Source organism: Aotus nancymaae, unplaced genomic scaffold, assembly GCF_030222135.1.
Source record: "Aotus nancymaae isolate 86718 unplaced genomic scaffold, 86718_ANA_hifiasm-v0.15.2.pri h1tg000040l, whole genome shotgun sequence".
In the NCBI taxonomy this organism is placed as follows: Eukaryota; Metazoa; Chordata; class Mammalia; order Primates; family Aotidae; genus Aotus; species Aotus nancymaae.
In genome coordinates, this window is record NW_026988454.1 from 49429388 (window position 1) to 49445640 (window position 16253).

Below are 16253 nucleotides of genomic sequence, written 5' to 3' on the forward strand. Positions count from 1 at the left end.
GGTGACTCTAGAGTCTGACATACAGGGAAATGCTGGCTACCTAAGTTTCCAAGACTTTATTGTGGCTACCTGATACGCCTATTTTATTTTGTAAGAAATTCTCTATATCTTCTTTGTATGTTAAATATTTTAAATGTGATATTGGTCATTGAGAATTTAGCCTATATAAATGTATGTGAGAAATGTAGTATTTCTGTAGAGAACAAATACGAAGGCTTTCTTGAGTTGGAAGAAATAACAATTACATCTTAATTAATGCTTCTTCAGCTGCCACCCCCAACTCCCTCAAAATAAATAAATAAATAAAAGCAGGATACTTTCTTGGCACAAACTCTGAGAAGAATAGTTATTTAAAATGCCAAGGTTTGTGAAACTGGACCATTGGGTCATGACTTGCGTCCAGCTGTAGGCATAGGCAGGGCTGTCATATTTATATATTTCTCTTATCTCTTCTGCCCTACTTGAATATTTGGGTGGAGACAGGAGGATAGTAAGCAGAAGGGGCCAGTAAAACACAGGTGCTTGAATACCCAACTAACTTCCTTGCTTCAGCCTCCTCACTTAGAATTAACATTTAAGTTAGAAGCTAGACCTCTAGGATTTCCATCTGCTAGAATTTAATGTTCAAAGTGAGTATTTCTCATGAAGAGTAAAGCATGCAGTTCACTTTTCAGTATTCTTTCTTTGAAAAAAAATCAAAGGGATTCTATATGGTGATATTTTTATGAGTGTTCTATTAGCACTATTAGAGATGTTTCATTTTTATACTCACACAAAGAAACAGATAAATGATTCAATAAACAGTTCAATGTATATGTTTCAAAAATTCACTGAAAAGCAAAATACATGCCATACTCATCGAATTACTTTTAGCTGGAAGCTTGTCTTTTATCAAACTCGAAGAGCTTGTAAAAATACTTTTTTTTAAATTGCATTTTAGGTTACATGTGAAGAACATGCAAGATTGTTGCATAGGTACTGATTTGCTGCCTTCCTCCCCATCACCTATATCTGGCATTTCTCCCCATGCTATCTCTCCCCAACTCTCCACCCCCGCAAAATACTTTTCAATGAAAAAGCAAAACTTGCAGAACCAGTCACCAAGAATATTGAAGTTGTTAGTACTCTAATAACACTCAATGATGTCAACATTTTCTTTTCTTTTCAGGATCTGTATATAAAAAGAAGCAGACACTTATGATTCTAGTCACGCTTTCATTACTGATACCCATTTCTCCCTACCACTATAAGTTGAGGAGGAAAACAAAGGCTAAAAGTGTTTTCTTTTTACCCTCAGCATCCTGCCTTTACTCCCCCAGCAAGGAGTAAACTGCTAGTTTGAAAACAAAAAGGAATTAGAGAAACAAGAATGTAGAAAAATGGTAGCAGAAAGAGAAGAGGAAATTATTACTTACTAAATTTTTATGATTTATATACACTCAGAAGTTAAAAAATCCCAAGAGAGGAATCACAGGTATCTATTATTTAAAAACTTAAGCGGAGGCTTTGGGAAGCAGCAAGATTTTTGTCACCATAGACAAGAGAAGCTTATGGGCAAAAAGTTTGATGATACATGTTTTCTTGATAGAACTGTATCCTATTTTCATCTTTGTCTTTAAAAGCCTGTCACATTTCTTGCTTTTATATCACAATAGCAAGAACTGATGGTCTTCATTGGACCCCAGTCTGTCCTCGCCTCTGGTTCATAGTCTCAGCATTTTATTTCTCTGCTGCCTGATTTCAGCTGGAATTACATGGAATTTTAAGAAAAGAGTGGATGTAAGGAGAAGTCTTATTCTGAGAGTTTCCTAGGCAAATACAAATGTTTTTGGAAGTTTCACTATGCTTTCTTAGTCATATTCCTAAAGCCCCACTTTGTCTGAGTTATTTGGATTTCAGGCTTTACTTCAATGGGTACATTTTAATTTCCTAACTAACTTCTCAAAGTGGTTACAATTAAGCTATTGATGTAACAGTTATACCTATTTTACCTAAAATCTCAAACTTGATACAATGTCAACAAAACTACTTTTGTGAAGTACATTTCTTTCTGCAAAGTTGTACTTATGAAGGTCTTTGTTATGAACAGTAAGCATTTTTTAAAATTTTAGAACCATCTGGAAGAACACCAAGCTCCAACTATAAAGAGGGCTAGACATAAAATTTGCTCAACGCGGTTACGATATTTTATAAGGAAAATGGTACCCAAATTTTTGTAGGAATCAATTAATAATCAAGGGCAAATTCAACTCGAATTCATTTTGAAACTTATATTGGAGACTGCTGTTTCAGAGTCTTTGATCATGGGTCCAATGAGATTTTGATAGGGAGAAATCCTTCAGTTTAACTGTGAAGTCAAATTTCAGCAAGGCTTTCATAGTAACGTCACCCTTAATGCTCTTGAAAGGCTTCTTGCATTTAACACATTGTTTTAAATGTGAAAATCATTAAATTTTAATGTGATTAACATTATAACTAACTTCATGCTGTTAAGTGGCCCGGGAAGGCAACACATGGCTCAGACCTAACCTGCCTCTCTCAGGGAGCAGTGAGAAAGGAGAACTTGTGACTACGACTCCCTTGCACACACCAGACTTTCCATCCTTTCCTCTTTCTTATTCATTCTTTCCCAATTATCAGATGCCTGAGTAGAAACATTATGATCTCTCCAGAACATAGTACTGAATCAGCCTATAGAAAACTAATGTAATTACTATGTTCATTTCCAGATGTTAGCTTAATGCCTACCCATTAAAACTTCTAAAGATGAAGCTTAAAACAAATAAACATTCTGAGGAAGCACCCAAATGAAGACACACCAGCAAACTTAGTGATAATTGGAGTAAATGGTAAAAATTTCCAGAGAGGGTATTTTAGAAATTGATTCCCTCCATCACAGGCTGGTAACAGCAGTCAACATTTTCTTAGCCCTCTTCAGCCTTTTCTTTCCAAAGAGCCTCTAAATTCCTTGCTGTCCCTAGTCCTTAGCCTCTTTCCACTGGTCTTTCTTGCCTGTCCACCTCCTTTCCACCCCCAAGTCGTCTATGACATCCTTGTGATGGTTAATATTGAGTGTCAACCTGATTGGATTGAAGGATGAAAAGCATTGTTCCTGGGTGTATCTGTGAGGGTGTTGCCAAAGGAGATTAAGGAGATTAACATTTGAGTCAGTAAACTGGAAGACTCACACCTACCCTCAATCTGGGTGGGTACCATTTAATCAGCTGCCAGCATGGCTGGGATAAAAGCAGGCAGAGGAAGGTGGAAGGACTAGACTGGCTGAGTCTTCTGGCCTCCATCTTTCTCCCATGCTGGATGCTTCCTGACCTTAAACATCAGACCTCAAATTCTTCCCCTTTTTGATTCTTGGACTTACACCAGTGATTTGCCAGGGGCTTTGGGGACTTTGGCCACAGACTGAAGACTGCACTCTCAGCTTTCCTACTTTTGAGGTGTTGGGACTTGAACTGGCTTCCTTGCTCCTCAGCATGCAGACTGCCTACTGTGGGACTGCACCTTGTGATCCTGTGAGTCAGTACTCCTTAATCAACTCCCTTTCTTATATACATCTGTCCTATTAGTCCTGTGGCTCTAGAGAACCCTGGTTAATACATTCTCCTGATCGCACTGTGGTATTTCACTGCATATTACACCCAGGGCTGGTGTCCTATTTAGGGTTTTGAAATTCAAAGAAAAAAAAAAACATTTTGTTCAAAATGGTCTCCTCTCCCTCCTCCTGCCTTCCCTGCACCTCACAAGGAAAGGTAGGGTGGGTCCTAAAGCCACACCGTCCTCACAGTCCTGCCTTCGATGGGCTTTCTACTACTTGGTCTCCTATATCCGCAAGCAGTTTCCTGGGCCTTGGTTTTCTCATTGATAAAATTTTGGATAATCATACCTATTTCCTTGGATTGATGGAATAAAAAGGATAATTTACATACACAGTGGCTGGTGTGTTATAAAAGCTCAATAGATGGTATTATAATTATTAACTCTAGGCATTTTACTACATTTCATCTTCTAAGCTTTTCTAGCCTCTACCTATAAATTATTGGTATGGTTGAAATAATTCTCCCTGCCCTTTAGAATGGCTTATTTTTTTTTTCCTGATTCAAGTTTTTGTTATATCCCTGGATTCCTGAAAATTGAGATGTACAAAAACTCAAAGACTAAATACAATGCACCATCTTGCAGTGTAGTTTGTTTGGTTCTAAAAATCACTAGGGAAGAGAAATTAATCACTTACATGGGATTTTTTGGGGGTAATATTCTAGTGTTACAAAAATTGTTCTTAATTTAATCTTCTTAATTATACTCCTTATACTGGGCTAAATAATTATATTTTTTGAATATTAATTCAAGCTTCCATCGAGTGATTTTTAAGTCCAACTGCTTAGTTGTCTCTTCTTGATATTGCCAAGCTACACATTTCTAGTCTCTCACAGTGAATTTCTATATATTTCTCCCTCATTTCTTTACTTCCTAGAGTCTGTTCCTGGACTGAGGCACCAATGGTAAAATGATGGAGATAGCTTTTGTAAACCAAAAATAAAATTCTAAGCCCCTGCAACCATCTGAATGGACTCCCTCCTCAGCCAGGGCACTCTTACAATTTAACCTGAAAGACTGGTTCAGGCCATGATGGGAAATGGGGGTTGGACATGCCTCATTATGCCTTTCCAGCATTAATATCAACACAGACTTTAAGTCTGATAAGAAACACTTTACAACCTATTCTCTCTGAAGCCTACTACCTGTAGGCTTCCTCTGCAAATAAGAACTTTGGTCTCCACAATCCTTTATCTTTTTTTTTTGAGACGAAGTTTAGCTCTTGTTACCCAGGCTAGAGTGCAATGGCGTGATCTCGGCTCACCGCAACCTCCGCCTCCTGGGTTCAGGCAATTCTCCTGCCTCAGCCTCCTGAGTAGCTGGGATTATAGGCAAGCGCCACCGTGCCCAGCTAATTTTTTTGTATTTTTAGTAGAGACGGGGTTTCACCATGTTGACCAGGATGGTCTCGATCTCATGACCTCGTGATCCACCCACCTCGGCCTCCCAAAGTGCTGAGATTACAGGCGTGAGCCACCGCGCCCAGCCTACAATCCTTTATCTTAATTCAGACTCCTTTCTATTAATCCCAGGTCTTTAGAGAAACTCAACCAATTGTCAATAGGAAAAACTTTAAATCTACCTATAAGCTAGAAGCCCCCCAGCTTTGAGTTTTGCTGCCTTTCTAGACCAAACCAATGTATTTCTTAAATGTATTTGACTGAAGTCTCATGTCTCCCTAAAATGTATTAAATGTAAAACCAAGCTGCACCCTGACCACCTTGGACACATGTTCTCAGGTCCTCCTGAGGGCTGTGTCAGGGGCCATGGTCACCTTGGCTCAGAATAAATCTCTTCAAATATTTTACAGGGTTTGACTCCTTCTGTTGACACTTTAGATAACACATTTACTTCATTCAAAATTATTAGCTTCCAAATCACACTCATGAAATATAACTAAGATTCAATATCAATAACTTTGGTGGCCTGAGATTTTATTGTTAAAATAATGATTTCTACTAATGTTAAACTTTAAAAAGCAAGCACTCACAGCACCAATTTTTGAGATTAAGTAAAATTAGCTTCTACAATACTTTAAACAAATCTAAAACTAAACTGGAATTCAGTATCAACTTGTTCATTTTTATTCCTTTTAAGAGATAAAATCCAGTATTGGTCAAATCACTATAATTAAGCATTATTATTCTGGACAGTAATCCAAATAAAGAAATATAAAAATTAAATACTGATAAATGGTTCTCATACATATTTCAAAGAAGTGTGACTATTAAAATTGGTGTACACAGCTATACATGTGTCCTTATCTATTATTAATGTATATAATTATCTCCAAATGTATTAATGATTTTTTTTAATGCATATTTTACAGTTGAGAGCTACTATTTTGGGGAAAATTAATAGCTATTTCTGAGCCATAGAAAAAAGGGTTTACACATTGTCATAGACCATTTTGTGCTGCTATAATGAATAACATATTCCATAATACCTGAGACTGCCTAATTTATAAAGAACAGAGATTTATTTCTTATGGTTCTGGAGGCTGGGAAGTCCAAGGTCAAAGGGCTCACATCTGGTGAGGGCCTTTTTGCGGCAGCCACACATGGCAGACAGGCACGAGAGCACACAGGAGAGATCAAGAGAGGGTAAGAGGGGGCCAAACCCATATTTAGCTGGAGCCCACTTCCATGATAATGGCATTAATCCACTCATGAGGGTGAAGCCCTCACAGCTTAGTAACCTCTTTCTTAATAGTTCCACCTCTTTATACTGTCACAGTGGCAATTTCATGTCAACATGAGTTTTGGAGGGGACATTCAAGCCACAAGACACCAGATTCAGTGGCATCATCATGTGAATCTGAAGCATCCCCTCCAGGGACGTACCCTGAGATTTTTTCAACTGCAACTGCCTCTTAAAAATTGACTTTTGGAGGACTTTTTTATTGCTTTAATCATTTCAGGTTTAAAATAATTTCACATCTCATCTGAACATTTGTGGTAGTTTTCTTTTTTTCTTCTTCTGTGTTGTTATTAATAGAGTTGTCTGTGTTTACAATTTGTATCTTTCTGTGTCATTTTCCCACAGAATATATATTTGTCTGCAATTCCTTTGGCTTTCTTGGGGCAAGCATTATTTAGAATATCTGCATCAGGTCTGTTCCAAGTTCCAGGGAAAAACTTATTTAATTCCACTGAGAGGGTATAAGTAATGTTAACAGGGATTCAAATAGCAAGCAATTGTACATTTTTGCCTATACATGCAGTTCCCACTTCTTGCTGAATTCATATATTAATTTTCTGTGTGATTTATTCATTCATTTTGTTTACCGTATTACTGCAAAATAGAAAAGTAAGATCTGGGGTTTTTAATGATCTTAACTGATGCTGTAAGCAGCACAATGTTATCTGGTCATGGTCATCATTTTTTTAGGTGTTTCTAAAAGCTGTATTCCTGGTGTTTTTGTGAGCTTACCTTGTCTGACGGCTAGTGTGGTTGTATAGACCAAGAAGAGAAGAATGTAATTGAGGAAACTCTGGAAGACTGGTGTGTTGGCGTGGAAATCTTCTGACAGATACTTGCTAGTCAAGCCAATTCCACAAATAAGGAGGGATAACACCTGGCCAAGGGCCACAGAGATTAACATCTCCCTGAAAAATGAAGAAAAAAAAAAAACAGCAAAGATCAGCAGGAAGCCCATTAAAACAGTAGCAGTTAAAATTTATTTTTACACTGGTAGTATGCACTGGGTTAAGTGCAATTAAATATTATTCCCTTTAGTCCTTTACAGAAATCCCTCAAGGGAGGTGCAATGATTACTGAGATTTGACAGAGGAGGAAACCAAAGCTTAGAGTGGATAAGGAGTTTGCTCGCAGTCATGTAACTAGGAAGTCGCAAAACTGGGATTTGAGACCAAATCTCTCCGAAAGAGCCTGGCTTCTAGCTACTGACCTCTGGGTGCCAACGGGAGTGGGGAGGGGGTGGGGAAGAGCATCATGTTGATGCTCACCATAGTATTAATGAAATATTTAGTGATGGTGACAGAGTACCTGAACACTGACTAGGAGGGACCATATTCCCGCCTCATTCTCAGGTTCTTGTACCAATAAAGGGAGACTCATTTCTTTTCTTTTCTTTTTTTTTTTGATTACATAAACATTTTTTTTTTAATTGCATTTTAGGTTTTGGGGTACATGTGAAAAACATGCAAGGTTGTTGCATAGGTGCATATGTGGCAGCGTGATTTGCTGCCTTCCTCCCCTTCACCTATATCTGGCATTTCTCTCCATGCTATCCCTCCCCAACTCCCCACCCCTCCGCTGTCCCCCCGACTCCCCCCCAACAGACCCCAGTGTATAGTGCTCCCCTCCCTGTGTCCATGTGTTCCCATTGTTCAACACCCATCTATGAGTGAGAACATGCGATGTTTGATTTTGTGTTCTTGTATCAGTTTGCTGAGGACTCATTTCTTTATAGATTGAAATCCCAGATCCAGAAACCCCTAGGTGAAGGGGCTATACAAACCCCTGAAAACCAGAAGGACTGTCTGCTGTCCATTCCCAGACTTTAGAACTCAGTTTGCTCTAGGCCGCTTCGATGAGCATTAGGTGTCTGCTCTCTTCTGTTCAAGTTACAATTAAATACACATTAAAACTGCTATTCATGAAGGAGATTCAGTACCGTGGTGGTGCAATACAACCTTTCAAATGATGCCAATTTTTTGTATTATACTTTAAGTTCTGGGGTACATGTGCAGTTCAGCAGGATTGTCACATAGGTATACACATGCCATGGTGGTTTGCTGCATCCATCCCCCCATCACCTACATTAGGTATTTCTCCTAATGTTATATGTCAATTTTTTTGTGTGTGGCTTTTTCATAGGCAGTGCCCCTGCAGACCTCTGTAGTGGGGACTACATGCAAGGGTCAAGGTGTTCATTTTGCATACAAATAAAATGCCTCACAAGCTTAACGGTCACATACACCTACATGCTTTTACACAGAAATAAGCCTTGGAAATACAAAGCAGGTTTCTGCCCTCCCTGAAAGTCTCATCTGACTTGTCTGGTTTATTTATAGAAACAGTAATATAATAGAAGCAAGCAGTAGTATTTCTTTTATTAAAAGCTTTATTTTTAATTGACAATAGTGGTACATATTTATGCAATACAGTCTGATGTTTCGATACATGTTTACATTGTATAATAAATTAGAATAATTGTCAGATCAAATATTTATCATTTCTATGTGGTGAGCACATTCAAAATCTTTTCTTCTACCTATTTTGGAATATACAATACATTACCATTAACTGTATCACTCCACTTTGCAATGCAGTATTATTTCTAAACAAAAAGCTTTAAGCAAAAGATTTGTGGTGTTACATATTTCCTCCCCCACAACAGATGTGGTCCATTTTTCTGGAATGAGCACAGAGTCCTGGGCAGTACTTTGGTGGTATTTCACTTTAAAAAAGAAAAGCATCACTTATATTTTGTTCATTCCATCTGCTTCCATGAGGGGGAAAAATTGTGGCAAGGCATGTGGGCATGCAGAGAAGAATTTTCTGAGGTTAACCTGTTTCCAGGTACTGGCTCCTGACCTCTGAATTCAATCTCTATAAAGAAGCCAAAGACATACTTTTAAATATCCATGTTTAAAATGTCAGTATGCTGCTTAAAATCTTACAGTAGTTCCCTACAAAATGCAGAGAGCTATAAGGTCTGTGGTAGAACATCTGCAAAGATGTCTGCTGACATTACCTTTACATTCCTGGTGCTCTGCCCAAAGGGAGGCAGGGGTGTCTTTCTCCTTTTCTGGAAGCTGAGCTGATCTTGTGACTTGCTCTGACCAATAGAATGTGGGGAAAGGATGCCATGTGACTTCTGGGCCCAAGCCTTATAAAGCTCTGCAGCTTCCATTTTTTGCCCTCATAAAATACAGCTTCCATGTACTTCAGGTTTAAGAGACCACGTGAAAAAAAGAGAGAAATCCAGCCAGCCTTCACTGTCCTGACATGTGAATGAGGCTTCTGGATTCTCCTGCCCCTGTCAAACCATGCCAACATATGCCACCATAGAGCAGAGATGCATCATCCCTGAAGATTGCTTCCTAATTGAAGAACTGTGAGAAATAATACATAAGGATGTTTTACGGCATACAGATGTACAATGGTTTGTTACATGGCCAACAAATAACTGAAATCATGTCCTAAATGCTCTCCCTCCATTCCTACTACATCTAGAGCATGACCCTCTGTTTCCCTGGATTACTCCTCCATGAAGCAGTTTCAGCCTTACAGAGCTGCTTGCACTTCAGCAGTGAGTCATGGTCTTCTTTGCCTGCATTCCCTTGTATGTTATTATTTCCAAAATGTTCATTGTGCCTTTGCCAGTCTGACTTTTATGCATGTTTCAAGATTTGGCTTCTGTGTCACTCCCTTTGAGAAGTGTTTCCTGTCTTCTCTTCCCTGGGATGCATCTCTTTGTTACTTCTATTGCATTGTATTGGAACTAATGGCTTTACACCTCTTGCCTCAGCTGGACTGTGATGCTTGTACGATGTTCTTCACTGTATCTACAGCTGGGCAAAACCATTCAGAGGAAGTAGAAAATAGAGGGATTCAAAGACAATGCAGAGGAGGCCTAGGCAACACTAAACAGTTTAATGAAATAAAAGGGTAATTAATAAAAGAAAGAAAGCTAGAGGTAAAAAAGAAGTACCAGAATTAACTCAAACGATTTTAAGGGCCAGGCACAATGGCTCACACCTGTAATCCCAACACTCTGGGAGGCTGAGGCAGGAGGATCATTTGAATCCAGGAGTTCAAGACCAGCCTGGACAACATAGTGAGTCTTTGTCTCTACAAAAAATTAACAAAATTATCCAGGTGTGATGGCACATGCCTGTAGTTCCAGCTCCTTGGGTGGCTGAGGTGGTAGGACTGCTTGGGCCTCAGAGGTCAAGGCTGCATTTGAGCCATGATCACACCACTGCACTCAAGCCTGGGCTACAGAGCAAGACCCCACCTCTTATAAAAAATTAAAGGTTTTTAAGACTGCTTAAGATAAGTATGATATCTACTGACAAAAATAATGATAAGGAGCTGGTTTTAGTGGAGAAACAATACATATTTTAGGCATATTGAACTTGAGATGCCAGATGAATTTCCAAATGATCCAGCAGCATTAGTAACATAGGATCAGAGAGGGACAGGGAGGGCAACCAGGACATAAATATGCAGAGGTTATACTGATAAAAGTAACGGCAGAAATACTGGAAATGGATAATATCCCCAAGAAAGGGAGAGTAGGAGAGAGCGTAAGAGAGCCTTGGGAAAAATCTTTGGAGAATCCCAAGGGTGGAGGTAGGTGAGGGAGAAGCAGCACATCACTGGAGTTGGAAGTGGTTAGAAGGCTAAGAGGAAGAGCAAAAGAGTTTTTGGTGTTAAGGAAACCAAGAGAAAACAGACATTCATGGGTTGAATAGTTCTAATACTGAATGTTGCTTAGAAGGTAGAGAGAAAGAAGACTGACAAGACATGATTTGTAGACACTGCCATCTTTTAAGAGTTTTGGTTGAGTGGAGAGTAACAGAGCAATATTGGTGTCATGAAAACCAAGAGAACAGAGAGTTTCATGGAGGCAATAGCTAGTGGTGACTAAGTGAAAAGGAAATGGTGAGAAATTAAAGGTGTTGACTTTGCAGAATTTTGAAGAATTCAAAACATTCATTGAAGGAATTTGATATAGTCACCATGTAACACAATATCAATGATGGTTGAAATAATAATGTTTAAAATGATTTAAATGTTAATTTAACTTATCATTGGGCCATTCTTGATTATTTGCATAATAACTTACATTCCTAAATGGAGGAAATATGGATAGGGTTACAATAAATGTATGAGTGTTGTTCTTGATGCTAAGTATGTCTCTTGGAGAATGCTGTGTATAGAGCACATCTCCTTAGGATAAGAAGGGTGAAAACTATTGCTATGACATGGTTTCCTGCATCTCTATAAATTACAACTATACTGTTCAAAACCTTGGCAATATCCTATGCTTTTCCTGAACAAAATCACACCACAAATATATGACAGATTACTTATATAAGAGAATATAATTTAGTCTTTCTTACGTATATGTGCCAATATAGTACAAAGCAGCATTCTATATGCCACACACTATATATATATAAAGATGAACAGAACACAGTCCTTGTCACTAGGGAGCTACTAAACCAAGATTTGGGAGTTAGATCCTCAAGTAACTTAGTACAAAATGGAGTTGCTTAAGTTAAAACAACAATAATAATTCATATTTAATAAGTGCTTACTATGTGCTAAACCATGGGCTTAGACTACACATACTATCTTAGTTAATCCTCATAACCTTATAAGGCAGCTATTATTATTGTTCCATTTTATAGATAAGTTAACTGTTGCTTAGAGGAGTTAAACAAGCAGCCCAAGATCACAGAGCTCACAAGAGAAAGAGTTTGGATGAAAACTAGGTTATGTAGTTCCAAATCTCAACTTTTAAATTACTATGCTATACTACTATTGTGGTGGCAAAAATATACTCTGTGCCCTCATAGAGTGCAAGAACTTATAGCTAGAAACCTAAGTGGTTGGTTTCCAGAAATATTCTAGAGAAGGTAAAGACAAAAACAGGCCTGTGACTGACCCTCTGATGAAAACTCTTCCATCAAGATATCTGTAATGTGTTCCTTTCAACAAGAGGTCAGTACAAGTCTATTCTTGTGTCTTCAGTCAAACAAAACATCAAGTCTGCTGTATTCAATTTCTATTTTTAATCAGTGGCCATGTCATTCAGCTCCTGCTGATGTGATTTGATGAAGAATATAAATTATGGTTTTATTGGTCATGCTAATGAGCATGACATGTAAAACAGGAAGGAATGGAAGGAACCTTTTATCAGATTAGTTTATGAGTCTTTTGCCTACTGCAGGGAGCTAGATATTGTAGCTATTGCAGCCTGCATATCTGAGCTAGTTCCTAGAGTCACCGAAACCAAATAAATAAGTAAATAGAAATAAACCTAAATGCCTAAATGTTGACACTCTGCTAACTATGCCTCCTGCCATCTTGCTCTGATCAAATTCTCTTTTGTTCTCTATTAGCACAGGACAAATCCCTTTGGCAATGTGTTATACAAAAATGTTTCCCCTGCTATCTCTGCCTTAGGATCTCTTTAGTTCATTTACTGATGCTCTATACCTTCTTAATATTTTCTCCTTAGGTAACTGCTAAGGTAGATTTGTGGTCCTTTCACCTAACTCCTCATGCCTTATGACAATGTCTTCTCCAGAGACCCTCTGTTTAGCCACTGCCTGGTCCCAAAGGTGAGGAAAGTGTCCTCACCTGCATTTACCTATCACTATTTGCACTCACCATATTGTGTAGCTCATGAACTCCTGAGAAGAAGGAAATGTATTTTATTCTTTACTATGTTCCTAGTGTCTTGAGGACTACTGGACAGAAAGGAAACACGCTCAATGAACACAGAATGAAAGAGTGAACAAATTTATGAGTAAACAAGTATCTGTAAATGAAAATGGCAAAGTCTTGGAAGATTTGAAAGATGGCTGCTTATTTTACCTTGAAAAACTACTATCTCTGAAAGACAAAAATGATGTTGTTTTTTACTGTATTCCATCTGCCAGTTAGACACTGAAATTAATAAGCTATTTTCTGGTGCATTTCAGAGCAAGCCTGGTAAGGTGCTATCTTGCAAAAATGATGCTAAATATGGTGCTGGTTGGAATTTTGCACAGCAAGCTGTAGGTTATTCATGTAGTATATGGAATAACACACCAGATGCATTCTAACATAAGATACATAGTTCTTATAATTTTAGTGGCAGAAATGGAGAGGAGTCTATGATACACATTTTCATCTTCTTTGTTTATGCATTTAAAAGGACATCCTATCCACTTTAAACTCAGAATGATTAGACAATGAAAAATGCATGAGTCTCAAGAAAAATAGTGCTGCTGGGAGCTGAATACCTGTTATAATACAGCTTGTATTCATAAAGACTGACATAACCATTACCACCGGCACTCTGTTCTGTTAAAGAAACAGACTAGAATTTTGAGAGTCAACTTGTGCTCCAAATTAGATATTCAAAATAATAAGATTTAAAATAAAGCAGTATGAATCTTGTTTTCTTCTCTTTGTTATAAGAATACATTATTTTACAAGGTATGAAGAATTTCAACATAGTGTTACATAATCATATTGCTTTGTAATTCTTTGCCACGAAAGTGAAACAATTATGTTATCATCTTGAATTATAGCACATCAACCTTTCTGTGGCCACATCTTCATTCTGATAACTATTCTCAGGCAAATCATGTCAGATCTGAGTCAGCATATGAATTCAAACATGCATACATAATGAACACTTAAGTATACTGCCTGGGCTAAAATCAATACCCCTTGAATGTGGGAGAAGCATGTTCTACCATGTTCTTTGACAAGATTCTTGTTTGCAGAAGTTAGGCCATTGACTTCTATAAGCTCTTTGCTAAAGGATTTTTTAAAATCACATTGAAGCATTAATTAGACTTCTATGTAAGAAGATTATTAGGCAAGAAGAAAATATATACCTCCAGAGATTTATCATTAATTGGGGCTTCTTTGCCTCACATTCTGTATTCATGGACTTGAATCTGTTCTTTGGCTCCATGGTATCTAGTTTGTTTTCTGATTAGGTATGAGAAGCCAAGTAAGACACAAGGAAGTGCTTTAAACATAATTTTTTTTGCTGGGTTATTGAGGGACTAGGTGTAGGAGGTTTTTTACTCTGGTGTGAGAGGAGCAGTCACAGATGCTCATGGATGCTATATGTTTTATGTCTACAGAAGTAACACAGAAAACTGAAAAGGCACCAAATAGGGAGCTGGAAGCCTCTGGCTCCAGGAGTTCCACTAGTTAAGCTCCATGATTGTGCATATCTCTCACTCCGGGTTTGGGCTTCTTCATGTAAAATAAGGATATAAAGATTGACACTTGTTGTATGACACTTCTTATGCTCTCTTCCATATTCATCCTTTAGATCTCACCTGTCTCCAGGGTCTCTGGCCACTTACTCCAGCTCCAGTGGTTGCTGCCATGACCAACTCTGCATAGATTACAACCAACATTATGGGGGCACAACCCAGGGGCCCTGTGTCCGATGCCAAGGCATCCCATGCCTTCTTCCCTGGGGATTCTCAGTTGATACAGAGGACTAGATCCTGCAGGAACTTGTTTGGTCCCCACTCATGAGCAACTGGAACGTGCAGGGGTATTATTGTACCTGACCAGTAGGAAACTCTAGCAGACAGATATATTCTTCCTTCTTTCTCCTCCACACAGAGTGCATTGTGAAGCAGTCATTTATACAGGCTCTGAAGATGGCCCTGACTCACAAGGTTCTCAGTGTGTACGCTGCACCCCTATGCTGTGTCTCTCTGCTTCCCTTCTTGAATCCTGCTCCCTGTGATTGTACGCCTTAATAAAGTAGAAGATACGAGCCTCTACCTGTCTTCTGGAAGACTGAGGCTAACATAATGAACTTTATGTTTTCTTCTACTCCACAATTCAGACTTACTTTTAGAAGATACTGATCTGTGCACATTAACTCTTGGAATTTGTATCTTTGATCCTAACATCTATTCCTTTTGTGAATTTGATTAAACTCTTTGGTCATCGAGTTACCAGCAATGTTTATTCACTTATTATGTGCAAACTCCATGGGTTTTGGGATTAGCCACAGAGAAACAGATCAGTCAGTAGCATTTGCCAAAGCCTGCTGCGTGCAGGTTATGAGAAAGGAATGCTTGGCCCTGCCTCCAGGAAGCTTAGAGGGAGCATGAAACAAAAATAAACTAAACAGAGATCTAAAAATACCCATGTTGTCAAATAAAGTTATATGAAACTGCTGGAAGTTGGGATAATTTTAGTTTTTAAAAGTGGACAAAGCCAGTCTGAAACATTTTCCTAGAGAACATAGTTTTGAGTCTTTGTTTTTTAAATAATGAGAGAGATGTAATTTGAAAAGCAGGTATGTCATCACAGGAAAGAGAATGCCCTGCTGTCTCAGAGACTGACATGGAATCACTTGGCTGGTCAGTGAGAAATCATAATAATAGAAGAGATGGGTAAACAGAGGTAAGCACAGAGGAATTTAAAGTACAGGGTAGCGTTTTAATTCAGAAGAAATCATTCTTTGATCTTTTTTTGCTTACATGAAGTAAGCACTAGTCACAGTGTCCTCACATTTGTCTGCTCATTCCATTAGTTAGAAGCAAATCCTGCTTTTATTATGGTAAAAAAAAAAAAAAAGTTTCAGTAAGAGGCAAGATTGAAGAACCGGATATCTCTTTCTGCAAATGAGGCATCTCCACTCACTCCATTAGCTCCATAATACAGGCCTGTCTGAGGAAGGCATGCTGGATGCATCTGTACTTTCATCCCTATAGGGAAAGCATCAGTATTCTACTACTTGCTTCTTCAAATCTTCAGCATGTCTTTCAACATTATTTGTCAACAGAAAAATGTGTTTTAATCTGTGACTATCCTGTTTTTCCTGTATATTACAGCCATCTTTACCATGACAGGAAAAAGCGTTTTCCCAACAGTAAAAGAATTTTACTTTTTAATAAGTTGAGGCT

General features: G+C 38.3%; 1 protein-coding gene across 1 annotated transcript in view; it reads right to left on the reverse strand.

Annotated features, from left to right (window-relative positions):
- The window catches only part of SLC35F1 (solute carrier family 35 member F1), a 417064-nt gene that overhangs the window by 170879 nt on the left and 229932 nt on the right, over nucleotides 1–16253 (reverse strand). Inside the window, exon 2 of the mRNA XM_064360759.1 lies at nucleotides 7042–7217. Within this exon, the coding sequence (XP_064216829.1) occupies nucleotides 7042–7217 (176 nt within the window). The remainder of the gene's footprint in view (nucleotides 1–7041; nucleotides 7218–16253) is intronic.